The following is a 17,341-nucleotide window of genomic DNA, read 5'->3' as shown; positions in this document are numbered from 1 at the left end:
AACCCCACAAAGATGACATCTACCAAACTAGCAGGATAGTGGAGTAAGGGGGAGTTACGGTCAGACGAACTTGGCACCTAAACACTATTCCGCAAATAAAACTGATACCAAACCCAGAGAGTGGGATAGTGGAGTAAGGGGAGGCCACGATAAGACGGGCCTGGCACCTAAACACTAACCCCAAACGATGACATCTACCAATCCAGAAGCAGACAAGATCATCTACCAAAATTCCCACTAAACCAAAGATTGCAAAATCATATTCTAAAAAACAGGAATCAGCTTCGGCTCTCCTATGTCTTGTCTGCGATATCACTTATGTGGAAGCAGACGTTAAACACCAAGAACGAACGAACGAACGAATTCACTCTGGTATAATACCAATATATAATTCAATAGACTATTTTTGATATCCTAATTCTTATTTTCAGTGCCTACCATGGACATGTTATTTCTCTAATAGATTTGAGTTCATATAAGCTTGATGATATGAAAGATGGAGTTCACAAGGCACCTAGTTCTGTACATATGGTAGGTTGAGGGGTTCATGTTCCTTACCTAAAACTAAAAAAAAAACACATTTTTTTTTTTTACAAAAATTAATCCATGAGAAAGGTTTTATTGGTCTTTTAAGAGGACACATCCATTGAATACACACTTTATTATGCAGGTTTACAGAAAATCACAAAACTATACTTATATCGAAACTAATGCTTCTGTTCGTAATGATTTATTAATTATAAGCGCATAATTCTGGCCTAATAATCAAATCTAAATATCGAAAAGGTCATTTATGTGAAATGATTATTTAATGGCAAGTCCATTTTTCTTTTGCATGAGCCATGATGACTCATTGAGTAAGACGTTGGCCCGCTGAACTTTGTTTGATCCCTGTGTTGATCGAGAAAGTTCATCGAGATTTTCCGGCGTGGTTCCCCCTTGACGGAGGGCCTGGCAAGGGACAACGTATAGTTGTCAGATGGGATGAAAAACTGAGGTCTCGCATGTACATTAGTGTACACGTAAAAAAACCTCTGGCAGTTGGAATTCGATATAAGAGTAGGCCATAACGCAACTGTCCGGGCAAAATTTCCCACATAGAACAATGGATGGCGTATGCCTGTCTTCATTAGCATAGTCGGAACAGAACATTTTCTACTTTTACAGAGATGTAAAAAGAAGATTGATTTGACAATTTTTACCTAAAACTCTTATATTAAATTGTAGGCCGCATGTCCTGACACATACCGTGGTAAATATAGAGATGATGAACACCCAGGCAAGGATTTAGGAAAGATGTATGCTGATGATGTCAAAGAAATCATTGATTCTATCCATGAAAAGGGAAACACGGTCAGTGGCTTTATGGCAGAATCTATGCAAAGTTGTGGAGGACAAATCATCTACCCTGATGGATACTTAGAGAAAGTATTTAAGTAAGTTAGATCATTATTTTTACAAATAAACATTGTGTTTTAATGCCTGAATTCTTATGTATATACAGAATAAAAAAATAACACTCTAAAAAATTTGATCAGACAAAAGTATGTATATGTATCAGAAGCCAATCCAGCAATGGCCAGGGAGGGATTTCTCGGGCCATTGCTGGATTGGCTTCTGATACTTGAGCTTTTGAGGGAGTTTGTCTATCCCAAGTACAGCAACATGGCAGCCCTTCGTTTAATCTGGGTCTTCCCTAAAACTTTGGACAGTGATTTAAGGTATTAAAAACGGTGAAAGTATGTTTGTCTCCAAACAGTGTTGTTTACATTGTTTTCGATTTGATAGCCTTGTTTGTCATGATATCAGTTTTTCTGCAATATTCTGCTATGCACTGGTTAATTGGGCATAATAAAATTGTGAGTCATGACATAACCTTATGTAAACATATTTGGTCCAATTTTGAGCTCTTTTTTAAGCATAATGCTTTTGTAATGCAGTTAGCTATTGGTTGTTAATCGGACCATTGACCAGTCATAATTTGGAACAGAAATTTGCTTTCGTTAAAGCAGTATTTAGTGGGATTAGGTATAATCAAACGAAACACTGCAAGGAGTATGGTATATGTATTGATTTGCTATTTACTAGATATGTTCATCAAGCTGGCGGGATCAATATTATGGATGAGGTTCAAGTTGGATTTGGAAGAGTTGGATCCCACTTTTGGTCTTTTCAAGCTCAAGGTGAAAACATTAAAATGATATTTGGCATGGTCTGTATTATATTTTATCTAATACAGTATGTGTATCTAATTATTTATATAACTAAATACAGTAGGCCTCCATGTATCTAATTGGTCCAGGGTTCGATTGGATGATGGCCGAGAAACATTCTCAGAAATTTTCAGTGTGGTTTTCCCTAGCAAGCAACAGTGTCTAGTTGTTCAGATGAGACAAAAAACCAAGGTCCCATGTACATGTCGACGTGCACATAAAAGAACCCTTGGCATTTAGAATTTCAATAAATATTAGGCGGAAAAATTGCTGTCCAGACAAAATTTCACTCAGAGCACACTGCATGACGTAGGTCTGTCTTCATTAGCCCGATTGGTGCAGAGAAGTTGGATGTTAAACCACATTTAAGTCTATAACCATAAATTATTTTTTACAGTACCGAGTCATCTAGTCATTTTGACAGAAAAACAAGATTTAAAACATGAATTATTGTATCACTAGGTGTTGTACCTGATATTGTTACAATGGGTAAACCAATGGGTAATGGTCATCCAATAGCAGCAGTTGTTACAACTAGAGAAATAGCAGCAAGTTTTGCTGCCTGTGGTGCAGAATATTTTAACACTGTAAGTAATTAATTTTCTCTACAGTCGCCAAGACACCTGTCACGGACAAATTATCGTACAATGTATATATACACAAGTCTGGATATAGGGCACCTATCACAGGGTTTGTCAGACACAAATTATCACATTATGTATATTATATATGTTGTGTGATAATTTGTGTCTGACAAAGTCTATGACAGACGCCTTGTGTTCAGACTTGACTGTCACATGCTGTTATTACATGATATGATGAAGTTTTGATGTGAACATTACACTGACTTAACCGAAATACAGAGTCTTATATATAGAGAGAGAGTCTAACCAACTACCACTGCCATGTTCACATTTTGTTACGCAATACTGAAGTTAAATCTAGATCAACTTTAATTCTAAAATATAAAATAATGGGTGTCAATGAAAACAAATGGAATGATAATTCTGTATAAGATATAGACAGCCAGAGACAGGTATTTTATAAGAATCTATAATTGCAAAACACACAGATTAAACAACGTGGTTTTCCAATGTCTTCCTTTCTCACATTTCTGAGTACTAAGCCCTATACTTGAGTTTTGGGGGCATACACTCAAAGAGTTGGCTGCAAGCATCATCAAGATCTGCACACCACTGTGAAAGAGCATTAAGTTTATGAAATATTCGCTAGGGCACATGGTGTTATACCTCTGTAAATTTCATTCAACCTCTTCTGTCAAGATATGCTTAGTTTGATTGTATGCACATAACTTGTGAATAGGGGTGACAACGATATACGCCCACTTTTAGAGAGAGCTTATACAAATTATTTCAACAAGAGTCAGCCCCCTCTTTCAATGTCAACAAGTAATTGTTTTATCTCTGTCAATATAAATTGTATATAAATACATGATGAAGCTTACTTACAATATTCTATGTTTTATTTTTTTGTTACTGTATTAATTACATTAATATTATTGAGCAATTAAAGGGGCATTAGGTAAGATAAGCTGGCAGTTCTCGCTATAATAGTTAAAGGCTCAATACCACTCTTGTTGTAACTGAATAATATGTCCCAATCTTTATTCTGGTCAACAAATTGCACTATTTTACAATATTTCAATTAATTGATGATACAAATTTCATCTTAACACACCTTATTTAAAAAATTTGAAAAATTCAACATAATGGTTTGAAACGTCTAACGTAAACCTTTTCAAATGAAACTTCAATTTAAAAATATTTTCGAACCCTCTGGACAAGTAAAATAGGATGTAATGGATAATTTACACAACAGGTAGGACACTTAAACATCTGGTACTTAGATAGAGATATTATTTATTTTCTGGAGCTTTCAAGTCAGCAAGTGTGTTATTGTCCCTTTAAAAAATAGATAATGAAAACAAAATATGCTGAAAATTTCAGTCAAATTTCTTCACTCTGAACCAAGATATTATCCATTGAATTTTAGGCTAGCCTGGATCATGTTTACTAACGTTAGTATGATAACAAAGTCTTGATTATCCATTTTAACATTAAATCATCCATCCCAAAATATATTCAAATCCACTAAATATCACAGGCTAACAATGGCATTTAGATAACATTTCAGGCCTAAGAAAGATCTGCAATAGGCAGATTTAGCTCTTGCATAATCCATGTTTAATATAATGTCTATGCCCTTAAATATTTTTAAGAGGTTAACCGGAACTTTTTGTTAGTTTTTACCAATCCATTTGAATGTTTATTGTGGAATAAAAAATATATTCATCATCATACATTTAATAAAACCTTTTATTCAGTATGGTGGTAATCCAGTTTCATGTGCGATTGGTCTGGCCGTATTAGATGTTATAGAGAATGAAGATTTACGAGGAAAAGCTGTTCAAGTTGGTCAATATTTCTTAGATAAACTAAATAACATGAAGAAAACATATACATTGATTGGAGATATCAGGTAGGTAACTATATAGATCAGAGACAGGTACTGGAATATAAAGGGTTATAAACACAACAACCATTTATACGGAATACTATGACTGATTTGTTACAAATATAGAAACAAGTATTCTCTTAACGTTTTCCTTCACTCAGTCAACAATTGGATAAAGGGCTGTTTTAACAGTTCTTTATAAGTAAAGTCATACTTTAGCAAGTGAGTGAGGTGCTGGCTTCTTAACCAGGTCTCTGGTTGGCTACCGGTGTTGGCCGAGAAAGTTCCTTAGAATTTCCCAAAATGTCAGTGGTGTTGGTTGGAGGATTTGTTAAGGGACAGTGTTTAGTCATTCAGATGGGATGAAAAACAATGTCCTATATTGAAATATGAGTAGGCCATAGTGCAGCTGTGCAATCAAAATTTCGCTCATAGCCCACTGAATGGTGTATGCCTGTCTTCATTATCCCAGTCGTTGCAGAATAGTAAAACATTAAGCAACATTTTTAATTTCTGAATTTTAACACTTTATGTTGGTTTGTCAATATCAATATTTTAGAATCAGAATGTTTGACATCCAGTGATCATCTATGACTAAATTCTTTTGAAAATTGGCATTTAATATTCAGATTTCCTGCATTCAACCAAAATATCAGATCTAATGGATAATCATATTTTCTAATGATAGTTACTTTCTAATTGAATTGTGTAAAAATTGACAAAATTTCAGAGGACATGGTATGTTTGTTGGTATTGATTTAGTAAATGATAGAAAAACACGGGAACCAGCTACAGAAGCTGCAGAGTATGCTGTTTCCAGGTACAAATGTCTCTTTATAGCTCACTGATAATCACAAATAGTGGAATAATAAGCTCCTTAATATTTCAGATAAACAAATGTTCGAAGAATTCCAAATTCTAACTGTTTAAAGATAGGACATGTTTTTTTGAGGACACCCTGTGGGCCTATATATATATATATAAATATACGTCTTAATTTCAGGTCATACTCACAGAATTCAATATTATTAATAAAAAGACAATGAGTGTCATTCTTTATTTTATTTACATGAATTTATATGCAAGGGTGTACGGATGTGTTTTTTACTGTTCACCAGCAACAAAATGGCAGTGGGTTTATTATGTAGCAAGCAGCATTGATTAATGAAATTTTAATTCAACATATATTTGTAAATACTGAATGGACTGGTATTCCTATTAGAGGTTCATCTTTCACAATATTGTAGTTTGTAAGTGACTCCTATTACTGAAACCGTCTTCATTAGCCCAGTCAGTGCAGAAAAGTTGGATATTAAACCCCATTTCATTTCTTTTCTATTGCTAAAACGATGCAAAGAGATTTTAATTATGACTCTGTACCTATTTCAGATTAAAAGAGGAGCGAATACTCTATAGTAGAGATGGACCCCATATGAATGTTCTTAAATTCAAACCACCAATGTGCTTTACCAAAGACAATATAGATTTTTTGTGTGAGAAACTTGAAGTGATTTTTGATGAGCTTAAGAGTGGAAATCTCAAACCAATGTGTACACAGGAAAAAAATACCAATAATTCAAATGATATTCTTATAGATGATGGTCCACCAAATAAGAAAGTTTGTATAGGACTTGATACTCAAGTTTGCTGAGTTCAAATAGAACATCCATATTATCAAAAGTTGAACAGGCTGAAACAGTCTGAATGAGAAAGAAATATTTATGTCCTGATTTGCCTTATTAGCAGTCGAGAATTCAGGCCATGACTGCCTTAGTGAAATTTAATGGCTAAAAATAACTCTGAATTTGAGATGCAGCAATGATTGAGATACTTGATACCCTTTGAATGTAAATAACATATGCGTGCATGTAAAGTAGAACGACTTTAACATGATTGATTCAAATATAAATGTAGAGATCTTTTCTAAAACAAAATTCCAGACTTTAGGATAGACTGGGCTGGTTTTGGGCCAGGAACGGGTCGCCAGTACACTAATCATCTTCTTGTTGTTTTTGTTGACGGCAACACTCCTTCAAAACGTCAATTCAAGTACTATCAACTTGATACTCGGCATACAGTCTTTGATTGTTGATGTGATGCGACAATTCCAAGATGACGGCGATGTTATCATACTCAATTCCTCTTCCAATTGTTTTTGAAAAGAGCTCTTTATATTGTTTAATATTATGTTCTAATTTCATAGTTAAATTTATATTTTACCTTAGAGAGATTATGTAGACAGTTGTAGGTAGTATGTTTGTATGATATTGTACATAACTTAAAGTAATAATTGTTATGTTAATGAGTGCATTGGATTTGTTAGTCTTGTTATGTTTATTTCTAAGTTTATTGTAAAACCCCTAATAATAATAATAATGTCACACCAATTTTCTTTTCTGCTTAGTCTTCATAAATAAATAGCCATTTGAATTGTGGTATTGGGATCTCTTAACCTGCCGACAAACTGGAAAATCTACATTCTTCGGAACCCACGAAAAAAAACTTCAATTTTCAATAAGGCTCAATCAGAAAATGCTTCAAAGTCGTTCCCCGAAGAATGAAAAATCAAATTGGTGTGGCCTATAAATTTTATTGAGTGTATGGGATTTGTAAGTTGTATTAATGTGTATTATTATTAAACTTTTTATTCTTTAATTTTTGTGCTTATTGGGGAATTTTAAAATATTTACCAAGGAATTGGTTTACTGCATTCTAATAAGTCTTGTATTGGTATTAACATCATATTTTATGTTATTGTTTTATTATTCTATGTTTTTAAATCTTTTTTTTATTGCTTTAAATTTTCAGTATTATCAATAAAATTAATAAATATACGATCAATTCTGAAATGGATGATAAATGAAATGAAACGGGGTTTAACATCCTACTTTTCGAAATATATCATAAATGCACTCAAAGTAATTCAAAATTATGTTCTGTTTAAAAATGAAAATAGTTCACTAAATACCAAAATTTAAATGATGTATTCATTATTTGTGAGGAAGGACAACAACAGTATGAATGAATTTATTACTAATCTACACAAATTACCCATCTAGATAATTTAATAACATGAAATAAAATTCCACCAGATTAAAGAAATAGTGATTGTGCTTTAGATCATAAGGTCTGTCATTGAGTCAAGTGAGGTGGTTGTGATCCTTAGCTTTTATGTGACAAGGAATAAGGTCGGCTGTCCAAGTCCAATACATTGTAGCTTATTTGCAGTTTCCTCCCACTGCTAAAGATTTCTGGTAGAAGTGAATTATTAAAATAAAATTGTAACATGTTAGTCCCAAAATGACCTAGTTTGTATGGTGTGGACATTGAATTAAACTCCATTAAAAAAAAACACAAAAAAAAACCAAATCCTCTGCATTTAGAATTAAAAGTTAATTTTGATTTTGCTTTTTGTTACTTCCCCAGCTTTAATATTTAATTGTTATGAATTTACAAGTATTGTCAAATGAAATAGATATTATACATGTAATAAAATTATTTTATAAATTGACTGTGTGGGTTCTGTTTTGTTCAGTGGTGGAGATTTAGAGTTATCATTCTCTATCATCTAAAGAATTTTGGAGTGGGTATGTCACAAAGATTGGACCTCCTTTCAACTCAATACTACTGGAGGTTAGTGTCCACTTTCACCTGGGGTGGGGTCTTACTAATCACTGAGAAACCTGACAAGAACATTCGTTGTCAAAGTGCCAAAAGTATTGCAAAATATGATCAACAGGGAAGATAAGTTTTAGAAGAGGACAGGAAAGTCAGCTTGAAAAGGGAAATCACTGTCTCGATTCGAATGAATACTAGTTTTACTCCAAATTTTGTGATAACTGTTAACATGTTATGGCCCTTGTTCACTTGAGTGTTTTAAAGGCTAAAGTCATTATCCAATCTACTATAAATTTATCTTCTTACTTTTGATGAATAACGTACAGTTGCAACAATTTATGATAATTACTGAAAGAGTTGTTGCCCTTGATTATGTCATGTAATCTTGTGAAAGTCTCAATAGTATGCAGTATAGAAATTTTGCATAAAGATTCACAATCCAACAAAGACTTGTGTACTGCTTCAGACAATTTAGTGACCGTGGGCATGTTTCATTGCCTGGCAACCTATTTAAAACAAAGAACAAACTAGATTTTAGATTTACTGTGACTTTTTAAAGTAGTTTAATTAAAGTGTAATTAAGTTTTATATATTGACATGTGAATTGACTAATGACTAGCAAGTAATTTTCTTAGATATTTTTTTTCCAGCTGGGCAATGACTGGCCCATAGACCACCTTGGGTTTTTTCTTTAAATCAATATGTTTGTTCTGTTGGTCTTATAAGGACATCATTTATCTGAAATAAATAAAATGTAAAAATAGTTTTCGAAAAATCCAGCCATACTTCCAGGTAGTATCAAAAGTAATATTTACACATTTATCTTACAGCCCTTCTAATCTATTAACTTCATAAGCTAAGGTTTATTCACAAGATTTTAATGTAAACTGGGAAATAACAGCAATTTTGTGACTGAAAAATCGTGGATTTTGAAAGGTTTCCTATTTTGGTCCGAATCATCAATCACACCAAGTTTTCAATATTTCCATGCAAAAGTTTGTCCTGTTTTGAGTTCACAAGCTTTAAAAGAATTGTGAACAATCAGAGGATGGAAAATAAACATTCAAAAAAGATAAAATAAGGCCATATAAAAAAAAAATATTCTGGTTCTTAGATAATCCCTCATCACTTGAAAAAGGGCTGCATGACATGTTTCTATTTTAAAATTTTCAAGTAGCCTGACCCCTTAACATGTACTGACAATCAGGTTATATAGTAAATACTGAAAACATGCTTCATAGTCTAGAGTCGCTGCCCGGGCAAAATTTCCTTCATAGCACAATGCATGGCATTTGCCCGTCTTCATTGCCCAGTTTAGGAGCAGAACAGTAGGACGTTAAACCCCATTTCATTTCATTTTCATTTGCTTCATAGTCTTATCTAAAATAACATCTCATTTTAAAAATAAATTATAAAGCTCCTATATATAAATACACAACCAGCGACTTCCAGGCAGGATACGCCCACATTTTTGAGAGATGGATAGAGAACAAGCTAAAAGGAAAGTGATTTTTCCTACAATCAAGGGCCATAATTCATGAAGTTACAATTCAATATGCACAAATATCGAAAGGAACCAAGCTCTTTGAGTTATGAACATGCATTTCAAGTTTCATCAAAATCGGATTAAAATTGTAACCTGTACAGGGTCCACAACCTTGATATACCATATTTTTACACCTTTTCGCGTACAAGCGACGGCCACTTTGTCCGGCAGTTTTGGTTTGATTTTCAGGAAATTTGAAAGGCGATTTTGCGTACAATCAGGGGCCATAATTCAGAAAGTTACGATCAAATATGCGACAATATCGACAGGAACCAAGATCTTTAGGTTATAAACATGCTTTTCAAGTTTCATCAAAATCGAATTAAAATTGTGACCCATACAGGGTCCACAACCTTGATTTACCCTATTTTTACACTATTCACGTACAAACAGCGGCCATTTTGTCCGGCAATTTTGGTCCGATTTTCCCCAAATTCGAACTCAACCTTCCTTAGGGTGTAACGGTGATATAATAATACGGTTTTTTAAATCGGATAAAAATTATGACCTATATAGGGTCCACAAGCTAAAAACACGATTTTTCGTATAATCAGGGGCCATAATTCAGGAAGTTACGATCTGATATGCGACAATATCGAAAAGAACCAAGATCTTTAGGTTACAAACATGCATTTCAAGTTTTATCAAAATCGAATTAAAATTTTAACACTAATCGTGTACAAACGGCGGCCATTTTGTCCGGCAATTTTGGTCCGATTTTCCCCAAATTCAAACTCAACCTTCCTTAGGGTGTAATTATGACCTCTATAGGGTCGACAAGCTAAAAACGCGATTTTTCGTACAATCAGCGGCCATAATTCAGGAATTTACGGTCCGATATGCACGAATATCGAAAGGAACTGAGGTCTTTGAGTTATAAACTTACATGTCAAGTTTCAACAAAATCAGATAACAATTGTGACCTCTATAGGGTCCACAAGCTAAAAACGTGATTTTTCGTACAAACAGGGGCCATAATCCATGAAGTTTCGATCCGATACATGCCAATATCAAAAGCAGATAAAGCTATATTTCAAGTTTCGTCAAAATCGGACAAGAATTGTGACCTGTAGCGAGTCCACAAACAAATTGTGGACGGACGGACAGGGGCGACGACAATATACGTCCACATGAAAATGTGGGCGTATAAAAATAATAATCATTACCTCAACATGTGATGGTGCTTGTAATGCGTAAACAACAGCATTCGATATATCTTTTCCTTTCAAACACTAAAATATAAAAATAAATAGTTAATTGACAAAATTTTAATTATGTTCATTTTCAGAAAGAGAGAGAGGAAGAGGGGGTAATGTGTTTAAATCATCTCAACACAAACAAGGTCACTTTTGGACTAACATATAGTACCATATAACATAATTCACTCACAGGTAGTGATGATCTTTGGCAGTGGGAGGAAGCTTGAGGACCCAGAGAAAATGCATGATGTTAGGCAGATGACCCTACTCACGGTCAACCCCAACAATTGAAAGGAAAATTTATATTTCATGTAGATGCACAGAACTAGTATAAAAGGTGCTAAAGTTTTTCACCACTGAATTAACCAGCTTTATCAGTCCATTACATTCAGTATTTATAAAGATATGATAAATTGAAATTACATCGATTAATGCTTCTCGCTATGTAACAACATTGATGCCATCTTATTGGCGATGAAACTAATTGATGGGCCTGTTTAAATCCGATTTAGCCCATGCCCAGAGATCATCTGGCGTTGGTATTTTGATTTTTTCTATATTAAATGTTAAATAATCAATCTTAGTACATATTAGGGGATAGGGTGGATGAAGCTGTAAGAAATTTGATATTTGTAACAGTATTAGTATATTAGTAATAATAAATCTATATTTAAGACAAATACCAGGATGCTAGAATACAGAGCTTTAGCTTTCTCTTCATCTTTATTCATCCTGTAGACAAACTCAGTTTCTACCAAACCAGGACTAACTCCCTAGAAAATAAAATGAACAGTAGGCCTATTTTGTTATATTTGTACAAACACATGCTTATCATATCTTAGTCTGCTAAATTTGAGAAGGAATCTGCTGCAATTCATTTTGAACAAATTAGAACAGACGACTATCTGATAGGAATAAGGCCTAACCAAGTTACTTTTTAGTTCTTTGTGGTCTAGATCAATAAGTAACCCACTCAATTCTTGTGCTCAGTGTTTCTGTAAAATTTGAAAACAATAATAGTTAGAACTATGTACTTTTTTGTTTATAAAAAAAAGTTTTTCCTAAAGAAATAGAAGGCCAAAGTTTTAGTAGGTGTTCCCGAAGAACAGAAATTTGAATTGGTGTGACCTTAAGTTTGGATGATAAGATGTTTTATTTGAAGATTTCTCTCTTTCACAAACTAATATCAGTGAAAGCATTTTATGGAGCAGTTGTTAAGGGAATCAAAGTCATCCAGGCTAATGAAGATGAGCATAATTATGCCATGCAGTTTGCTATGATGGAAATTTTGCATGGACAGCAGCAATACAGCCTATTCTTATTTCGAATTCCAGCTATACACAGGAGTCGACCCTGCTTTTTCTTCCCATCTGAATGACTAGACACTGTCAGTTTTCAGGCTCCCGATCCTGCACCAATGACATGGGGGAACCACGCCAAAAAATCCTGTTGAACTTTCTCGGCCAACTATGTGAACAAATGGAGGACCTCCAGGTTAGCAAGCCAGATCTTTACTCATTGAGCTGCCTAGATAACATACCTACACTCTCGATAAGAGAGGGTAATATATAGATCTTTCTGGAAGATGCAGTTGTGAATCACAAAGCAAAATCGTAAATTTTTTCTTTTCTTCAAAACAATGATTGATTGTTATTATACAGTGTCAAATGGACCATTCAAGTCTGTTTGCTCTAATCCAGATGCATTTGTCAAAATTGTAACTTTCCCGCGTGGTTCCCCCTCGTCAGTGATGCAGGACGGAAGGCCTGACAAGGACAGCTGTCTAGTCGTTCGGATGGGACAAAAAAACGAGGTCCTGTGTACACATTGGCGTACACATAAAAGATCCCTTGACAGTTGGAATTCGATATAAGAGTAGGCCGTAGTGCCACTGTCTGGACGAAATTTCCCTCATAGCACACTGTATGGCGTATGCTCGTCTTCATTAGCCCAGTTCGGAGCAAAACAGAAGGATGTTAAACCCCATTTCATTTCAAAATTTTATCTTATTCTGGACTGGGATGATGGCAAGTAGATGCTGAATGATCCCAGTTGCCACCTTCACTCCAATCAAGAAGGGATCAGTACATAAGGAGGTGGTGTGCTAGCTGTTAGTAGAAAGACAGACCTAGCTGCTCAACAACAAAAGAAGACTTTTATTAGGTGATGTTACACAATTCCAGACTGATCCTGACTATATCTACCATAGCAACTATTAATGTTTTAAGGTGCCTATTCCCAGTATCAACCTTCTGTAAAGTCATTAGAAGTTGATATTGAGGTAATATTAACAAACAATAACCACATGGTTTGAATTTTATTTCAAATAACAGTGAGATGAAATGGGGTTTAATGTCCTACTGTTTAACTTACTGTTACTCTAATGTGTGATTTGAGTTCTCTAAGTTCACGTCTTGTCGATTCCATTAATGCTATTACAGCATATTTAGTTGCTGAATAAAAATGTGTTGCAGTGTTAGGTGGAATACGATGACCAGACATACTAAAATATAATTAAATTAATATTCAGTCTACCTGGCCTAGGAAATGGATAATTTCGTAAATATTTTTTTATTCAATTAAATATAATTGGTTTTGTTTTGATAAGAGAACACTTCTTGAAACATCATGCTATATGTGTATAAACTAGTGATTGTTTTCCATATAAATTGTGTTGTGTTTTTTTATTGTGCTCAATCACTAAAGACCACTCAAAGATTAAAAGGTTTTAAACTTAGGATGTATTAAGGTAACCATCTGTGGCAGGAATCTGTATTAGCACATACACTTGACTTCATATTAAAGCAAACAACTAATAACCACTTCCCTATAACACTCCTGAATTCTTTCAATTGCATCCTCACGTTTTCCTGTGGCCCATCTAGTATGGGAACCATTTATTACAATTTCTATTTTGTGATTGTTGATAGCAGTTATTTAATTTTAATCCAATATGATGTTCTAATACTATGCTATTACTGAGAGTCCACCCGCAGTAAAGTAAAATAAAGTTTCTCGACATGTGTTAAAGTTGACAAAATAAAAGAAACAACTAGGAGCAAAGACAAGGTTTGTATGGAGAAGTTGTACTGATCCCTACTTTATACTGATAATATGATTTTTTAAAACCATGTACTAGTTCCAGGACATTATTTATATTAGAAGTAACAAACCTGCTTATAAATATAATATGACCATCATCTACATTTCTTTCTTTCATTGACTGAAACGCTTCTCTTGTACAAATAGTTACTGCCATCACATTCACCTGTTACAATAAAATAAACTGCAATATACATTCTTTAGATATAATTAATAAAACTTCAAGAATCTTGTACAAATACTCATTGCCATCACAGTAAAATAAATGTGTTTTTGAATTAATTGGACCTACTGTAATAACATTTAATTTTTACTATATTCTAAAATTTTGTTTGAACCACACCACTCATTGACTTTGTATGTACCGTTACTGCTTTTATTCAGTCGACCCTCCAATACCGCCTCACTCCCCGTAGCTATATTTCTTTTTATGTATAGATTAGATTAGTCGCTGAAACCTAACCGAGTAAAATCTGTTTGATTAGGGTAAAAAAATGTTTATTATGGTTGATCTGTTATTTTGATTATTGGTGAGACCGGTTCTGTATGTTTCGTATGATCAAGCAAATTCGGTTTGTTTACTAATTCTGTTTTCACCTTTGGCTTACTGTATCAAAATAGGAACACAAAATTGATTATAGAGTGAGAAAGAGAAATGAGATTCAACATCGACTCAACACAACACATTTTGGGACTAACATATGGTACACTTTTCATTTTCAATGATTCGCTTGCATGGTAGGGGACTTCAGTAGTTAGAGAAAATACAGAGGTTGTGACTCTACTCCTTGATGAAACCTTATCTAAAGTGCATGTTAGAGCACTATATAGACCACCCCATCCCCCAAATTGATTATAATACATGTTTTAACTGTGGACAAATAGTCATTCCTTAAAACAAATGAAACTGATAATTTCAGTTTTAACAAGATGGAAGATATTTAGCCATTTTAACTTGGATAACCAGTACTTACATCAAGCATTTCTCTCCATTCTTGAGTTTTGCCCGATAAAATTGGTGCATTATGAGCGAGACCAGCATTATTTATACAGACATCTACACCACCAAGACTTTCATTACTTGTAATAGTTTTAAACATATTTATAATATCTTCTTCTTTACTTAAATCACATCTTATAGCAGTTAATGATCCTTTCTCATTCTTTAACTCATCACTTAACTTCTGAAATTCAAAATTATACACAAAAACATTGATTAAGTTTACTGGTAAGATCATCTAAAGAGGTTTATTTGTGTCTAACTTCGCCATACAACAAAATAAATCTTAGTCTTTTTGTCTCTTTAAAAGGGACAAAAAATGAACTGAACAATGAATGTAAGTACATTTTCTTTAAATCCATTTCCTTTAACAATAACACAAATATTTGTAACACAATTAGTTTAAAGTTGACAAAATAATAGAGATCTAATTTATAGCTTGTAATCATCTGACCAACAGTATCCTATACTAGTAATACTTTATAAAATGGCCAACATTTATGAATCTTAGTTAACAAAATCATTCTTTAATTTAAATGAAATAATTAAAAACAGTAAAGTAGGCCAACTATTTAAAAAAACTACCTGAATATTCTCAATATTTCTTGAACAACCAACAACCTTCATTCCAAAACAGACTAAATCCCTTGCTATGGCAGCACCAATTCCAGCTGATGCACCAGTTACCAAGGCAACTCTTCCAATCCACCTTTCCATTTTTTAATGATGTTTTGTAGTTGTACCTACATTTACAGATCCATTATTTACCCCAAAAATAAACCTGTGCATTAAAGGGGGATAACTCTTAAATATATCTGGCTATTGGCATTAGTACTGTTAAAGTCAGATGAAACTCATGATTAAGGATTTGGTAATACTAAAGGTTACATCAAAATGCATATGTACCCATGGGATGGGATAAGGCAGGACCATTTCTTGGAGGAGTGAGAGAAAGAGAGATCTACATGCAAATGTAATTAAGAGCCCATCAATAGCACCATGCCCTAATTTTTTCACAAAATTACTATTGTTTTGGTAAATTTTAAGTCTTATTGTATCCCAATGAATAGATGTCAAAGATCATTGTCAGGGTCATTATTCACAATATTCCAGGGTATAAATTTAAAAACTATCAATCCAGCAAGTCTATGAATATGGAGGAAAACTTTGTTGCAATAAGTTTTCTTTCTTCTGTTAGAAGTAGAGAACAAGGAAAGTTCCGAAGTTAAAGGTCTAACTGAAAGGTAATATCATTTATTCGAACATCTTTTCATTCAACAAAGATTTCATTGACTTTTAAAAGAGCCATCACAGATTTCACAAGGTGTTTGTTTATAAAAGTGGGTTTATGTCTGAAAATCACCTTTTCTGTAAGCTGAAGCTCCAAATACTGAGCTGTTAGATAGGGGTGTTATGTAACCCATTTAAGAATAAGTGTTCTTTTGTATGAGTGACTTTATAATTGCAGTAATCATATATATATATATATATATATATGTTCCACTGAAACTGCAACTGGAATAGGCATGGTTATCCAGGCATTTACAGTGTGGCATTTGGGGATCTAACCACAGCTAAACAAGAATCTGGCTTTCAAATATTTGCACAGAACAATTCTAAATTCTCTTTCACATTTGGACTGTTTGGGTCTGTCCAAGGGTGTACTGGTATTAATATATCACTTTTCTGCAAGGAACTGGGGTAGTCAATATTTACAAGATCTCTAAATGGTTAAATAACCAGTTATATTCAATAAAATATACCTGGGACAGTCCCTTTTTATCTTGAATACTTCTTTAAATAAAGGCATTAAATTAATATTTGTAATTCATAGGTAACATTTATACATACCTGTGGTTTATCTAAATGATAATACCTGGCAACAAAGTGTGATAAAAGATATAGGCCTATAGGTCAATACATATACTTATATAAACAGGTCATATATTGTTATCATTTGCTCATCTGTCAACTGACCCTTAAAGATTTAAAGTGGCTACACCTCTAATGTAATAAACTTTATAGACAAAAATTGTCATAATGTAAATTTGTATAATTATGTAAGTTGTAAAAAGGAATAGTTCTTTCGCCCAACTGTGAGAGAGAGAGAAATGGGGTTTGACATCCACTCGACACAGACTAGGTCATTTCGGGACTAACATATGGTTTAATTTTATATTAATAATTC

At 33.6% G+C, this 17,341-nt stretch overlaps 2 protein-coding genes across 4 annotated transcripts in view; one reads left to right on the top strand and one right to left on the bottom strand.

Annotated features, from left to right (window-relative positions):
• The window catches only part of LOC126810760 (ethanolamine-phosphate phospho-lyase), a 30,330-nt gene extending 22,131 nt beyond the window's left edge, over positions 1 to 8,199 (top strand). For both annotated transcript variants that reach the window (XM_050536009.2, XM_050536010.2), the window contains exons 5-11: positions 432 to 531; positions 1,228 to 1,436; positions 2,089 to 2,183; positions 2,676 to 2,800; positions 4,558 to 4,712; positions 5,419 to 5,508; positions 6,078 to 8,199. In XM_050536009.2, coding sequence (XP_050391966.1) covers positions 432 to 531; positions 1,228 to 1,436; positions 2,089 to 2,183; positions 2,676 to 2,800; positions 4,558 to 4,712; positions 5,419 to 5,508; positions 6,078 to 6,339 — 1,036 coding nt within the window. In that variant the 3' untranslated portion in view covers positions 6,340 to 8,199. The remainder of the gene's footprint in view (positions 1 to 431; positions 532 to 1,227; positions 1,437 to 2,088; positions 2,184 to 2,675; positions 2,801 to 4,557; positions 4,713 to 5,418; positions 5,509 to 6,077) is intronic.
• A 639-nt stretch (positions 8,200 to 8,838) lies between these two features.
• Positions 8,839 to 17,078, bottom strand: LOC126810764 (dehydrogenase/reductase SDR family member 11). Of its 2 annotated transcripts, XM_050536019.2 has the most exons (8): positions 17,005 to 17,078; positions 15,739 to 15,896; positions 15,128 to 15,337; positions 14,225 to 14,319; positions 13,425 to 13,554; positions 11,735 to 11,824; positions 11,019 to 11,084; positions 8,839 to 9,044 (listed from the first exon to the last, which is right to left on the bottom strand). In XM_050536019.2, the coding sequence occupies exons 2-8, from the start codon at positions 15,868 to 15,870 to the stop codon at positions 9,003 to 9,005; spliced, it is 765 nt and encodes a 254-aa protein (XP_050391976.1). In that variant the 5' UTR covers positions 15,871 to 15,896; positions 17,005 to 17,078; the 3' UTR covers positions 8,839 to 9,002. The 2 variants fall into 2 exon arrangements, with proteins under 2 accessions (XP_050391976.1, XP_050391974.1); XM_050536017.2 differs by lacking the exon at positions 17,005 to 17,078 and having other exon boundaries at positions 15,739 to 15,960.
• Positions 17,079 to 17,341: the final 263 nt, after the last annotated feature.

The sequence above is a fragment of the Patella vulgata genome, chromosome 2, assembly GCF_932274485.2.
Source record: "Patella vulgata chromosome 2, xgPatVulg1.2, whole genome shotgun sequence".
NCBI lineage: Eukaryota > Metazoa > Mollusca > Gastropoda > Patellidae > Patella > Patella vulgata.
Note: the sequence above shows the minus strand (reverse complement) of the source record. Positions and strands in the feature narration are given on the sequence as shown.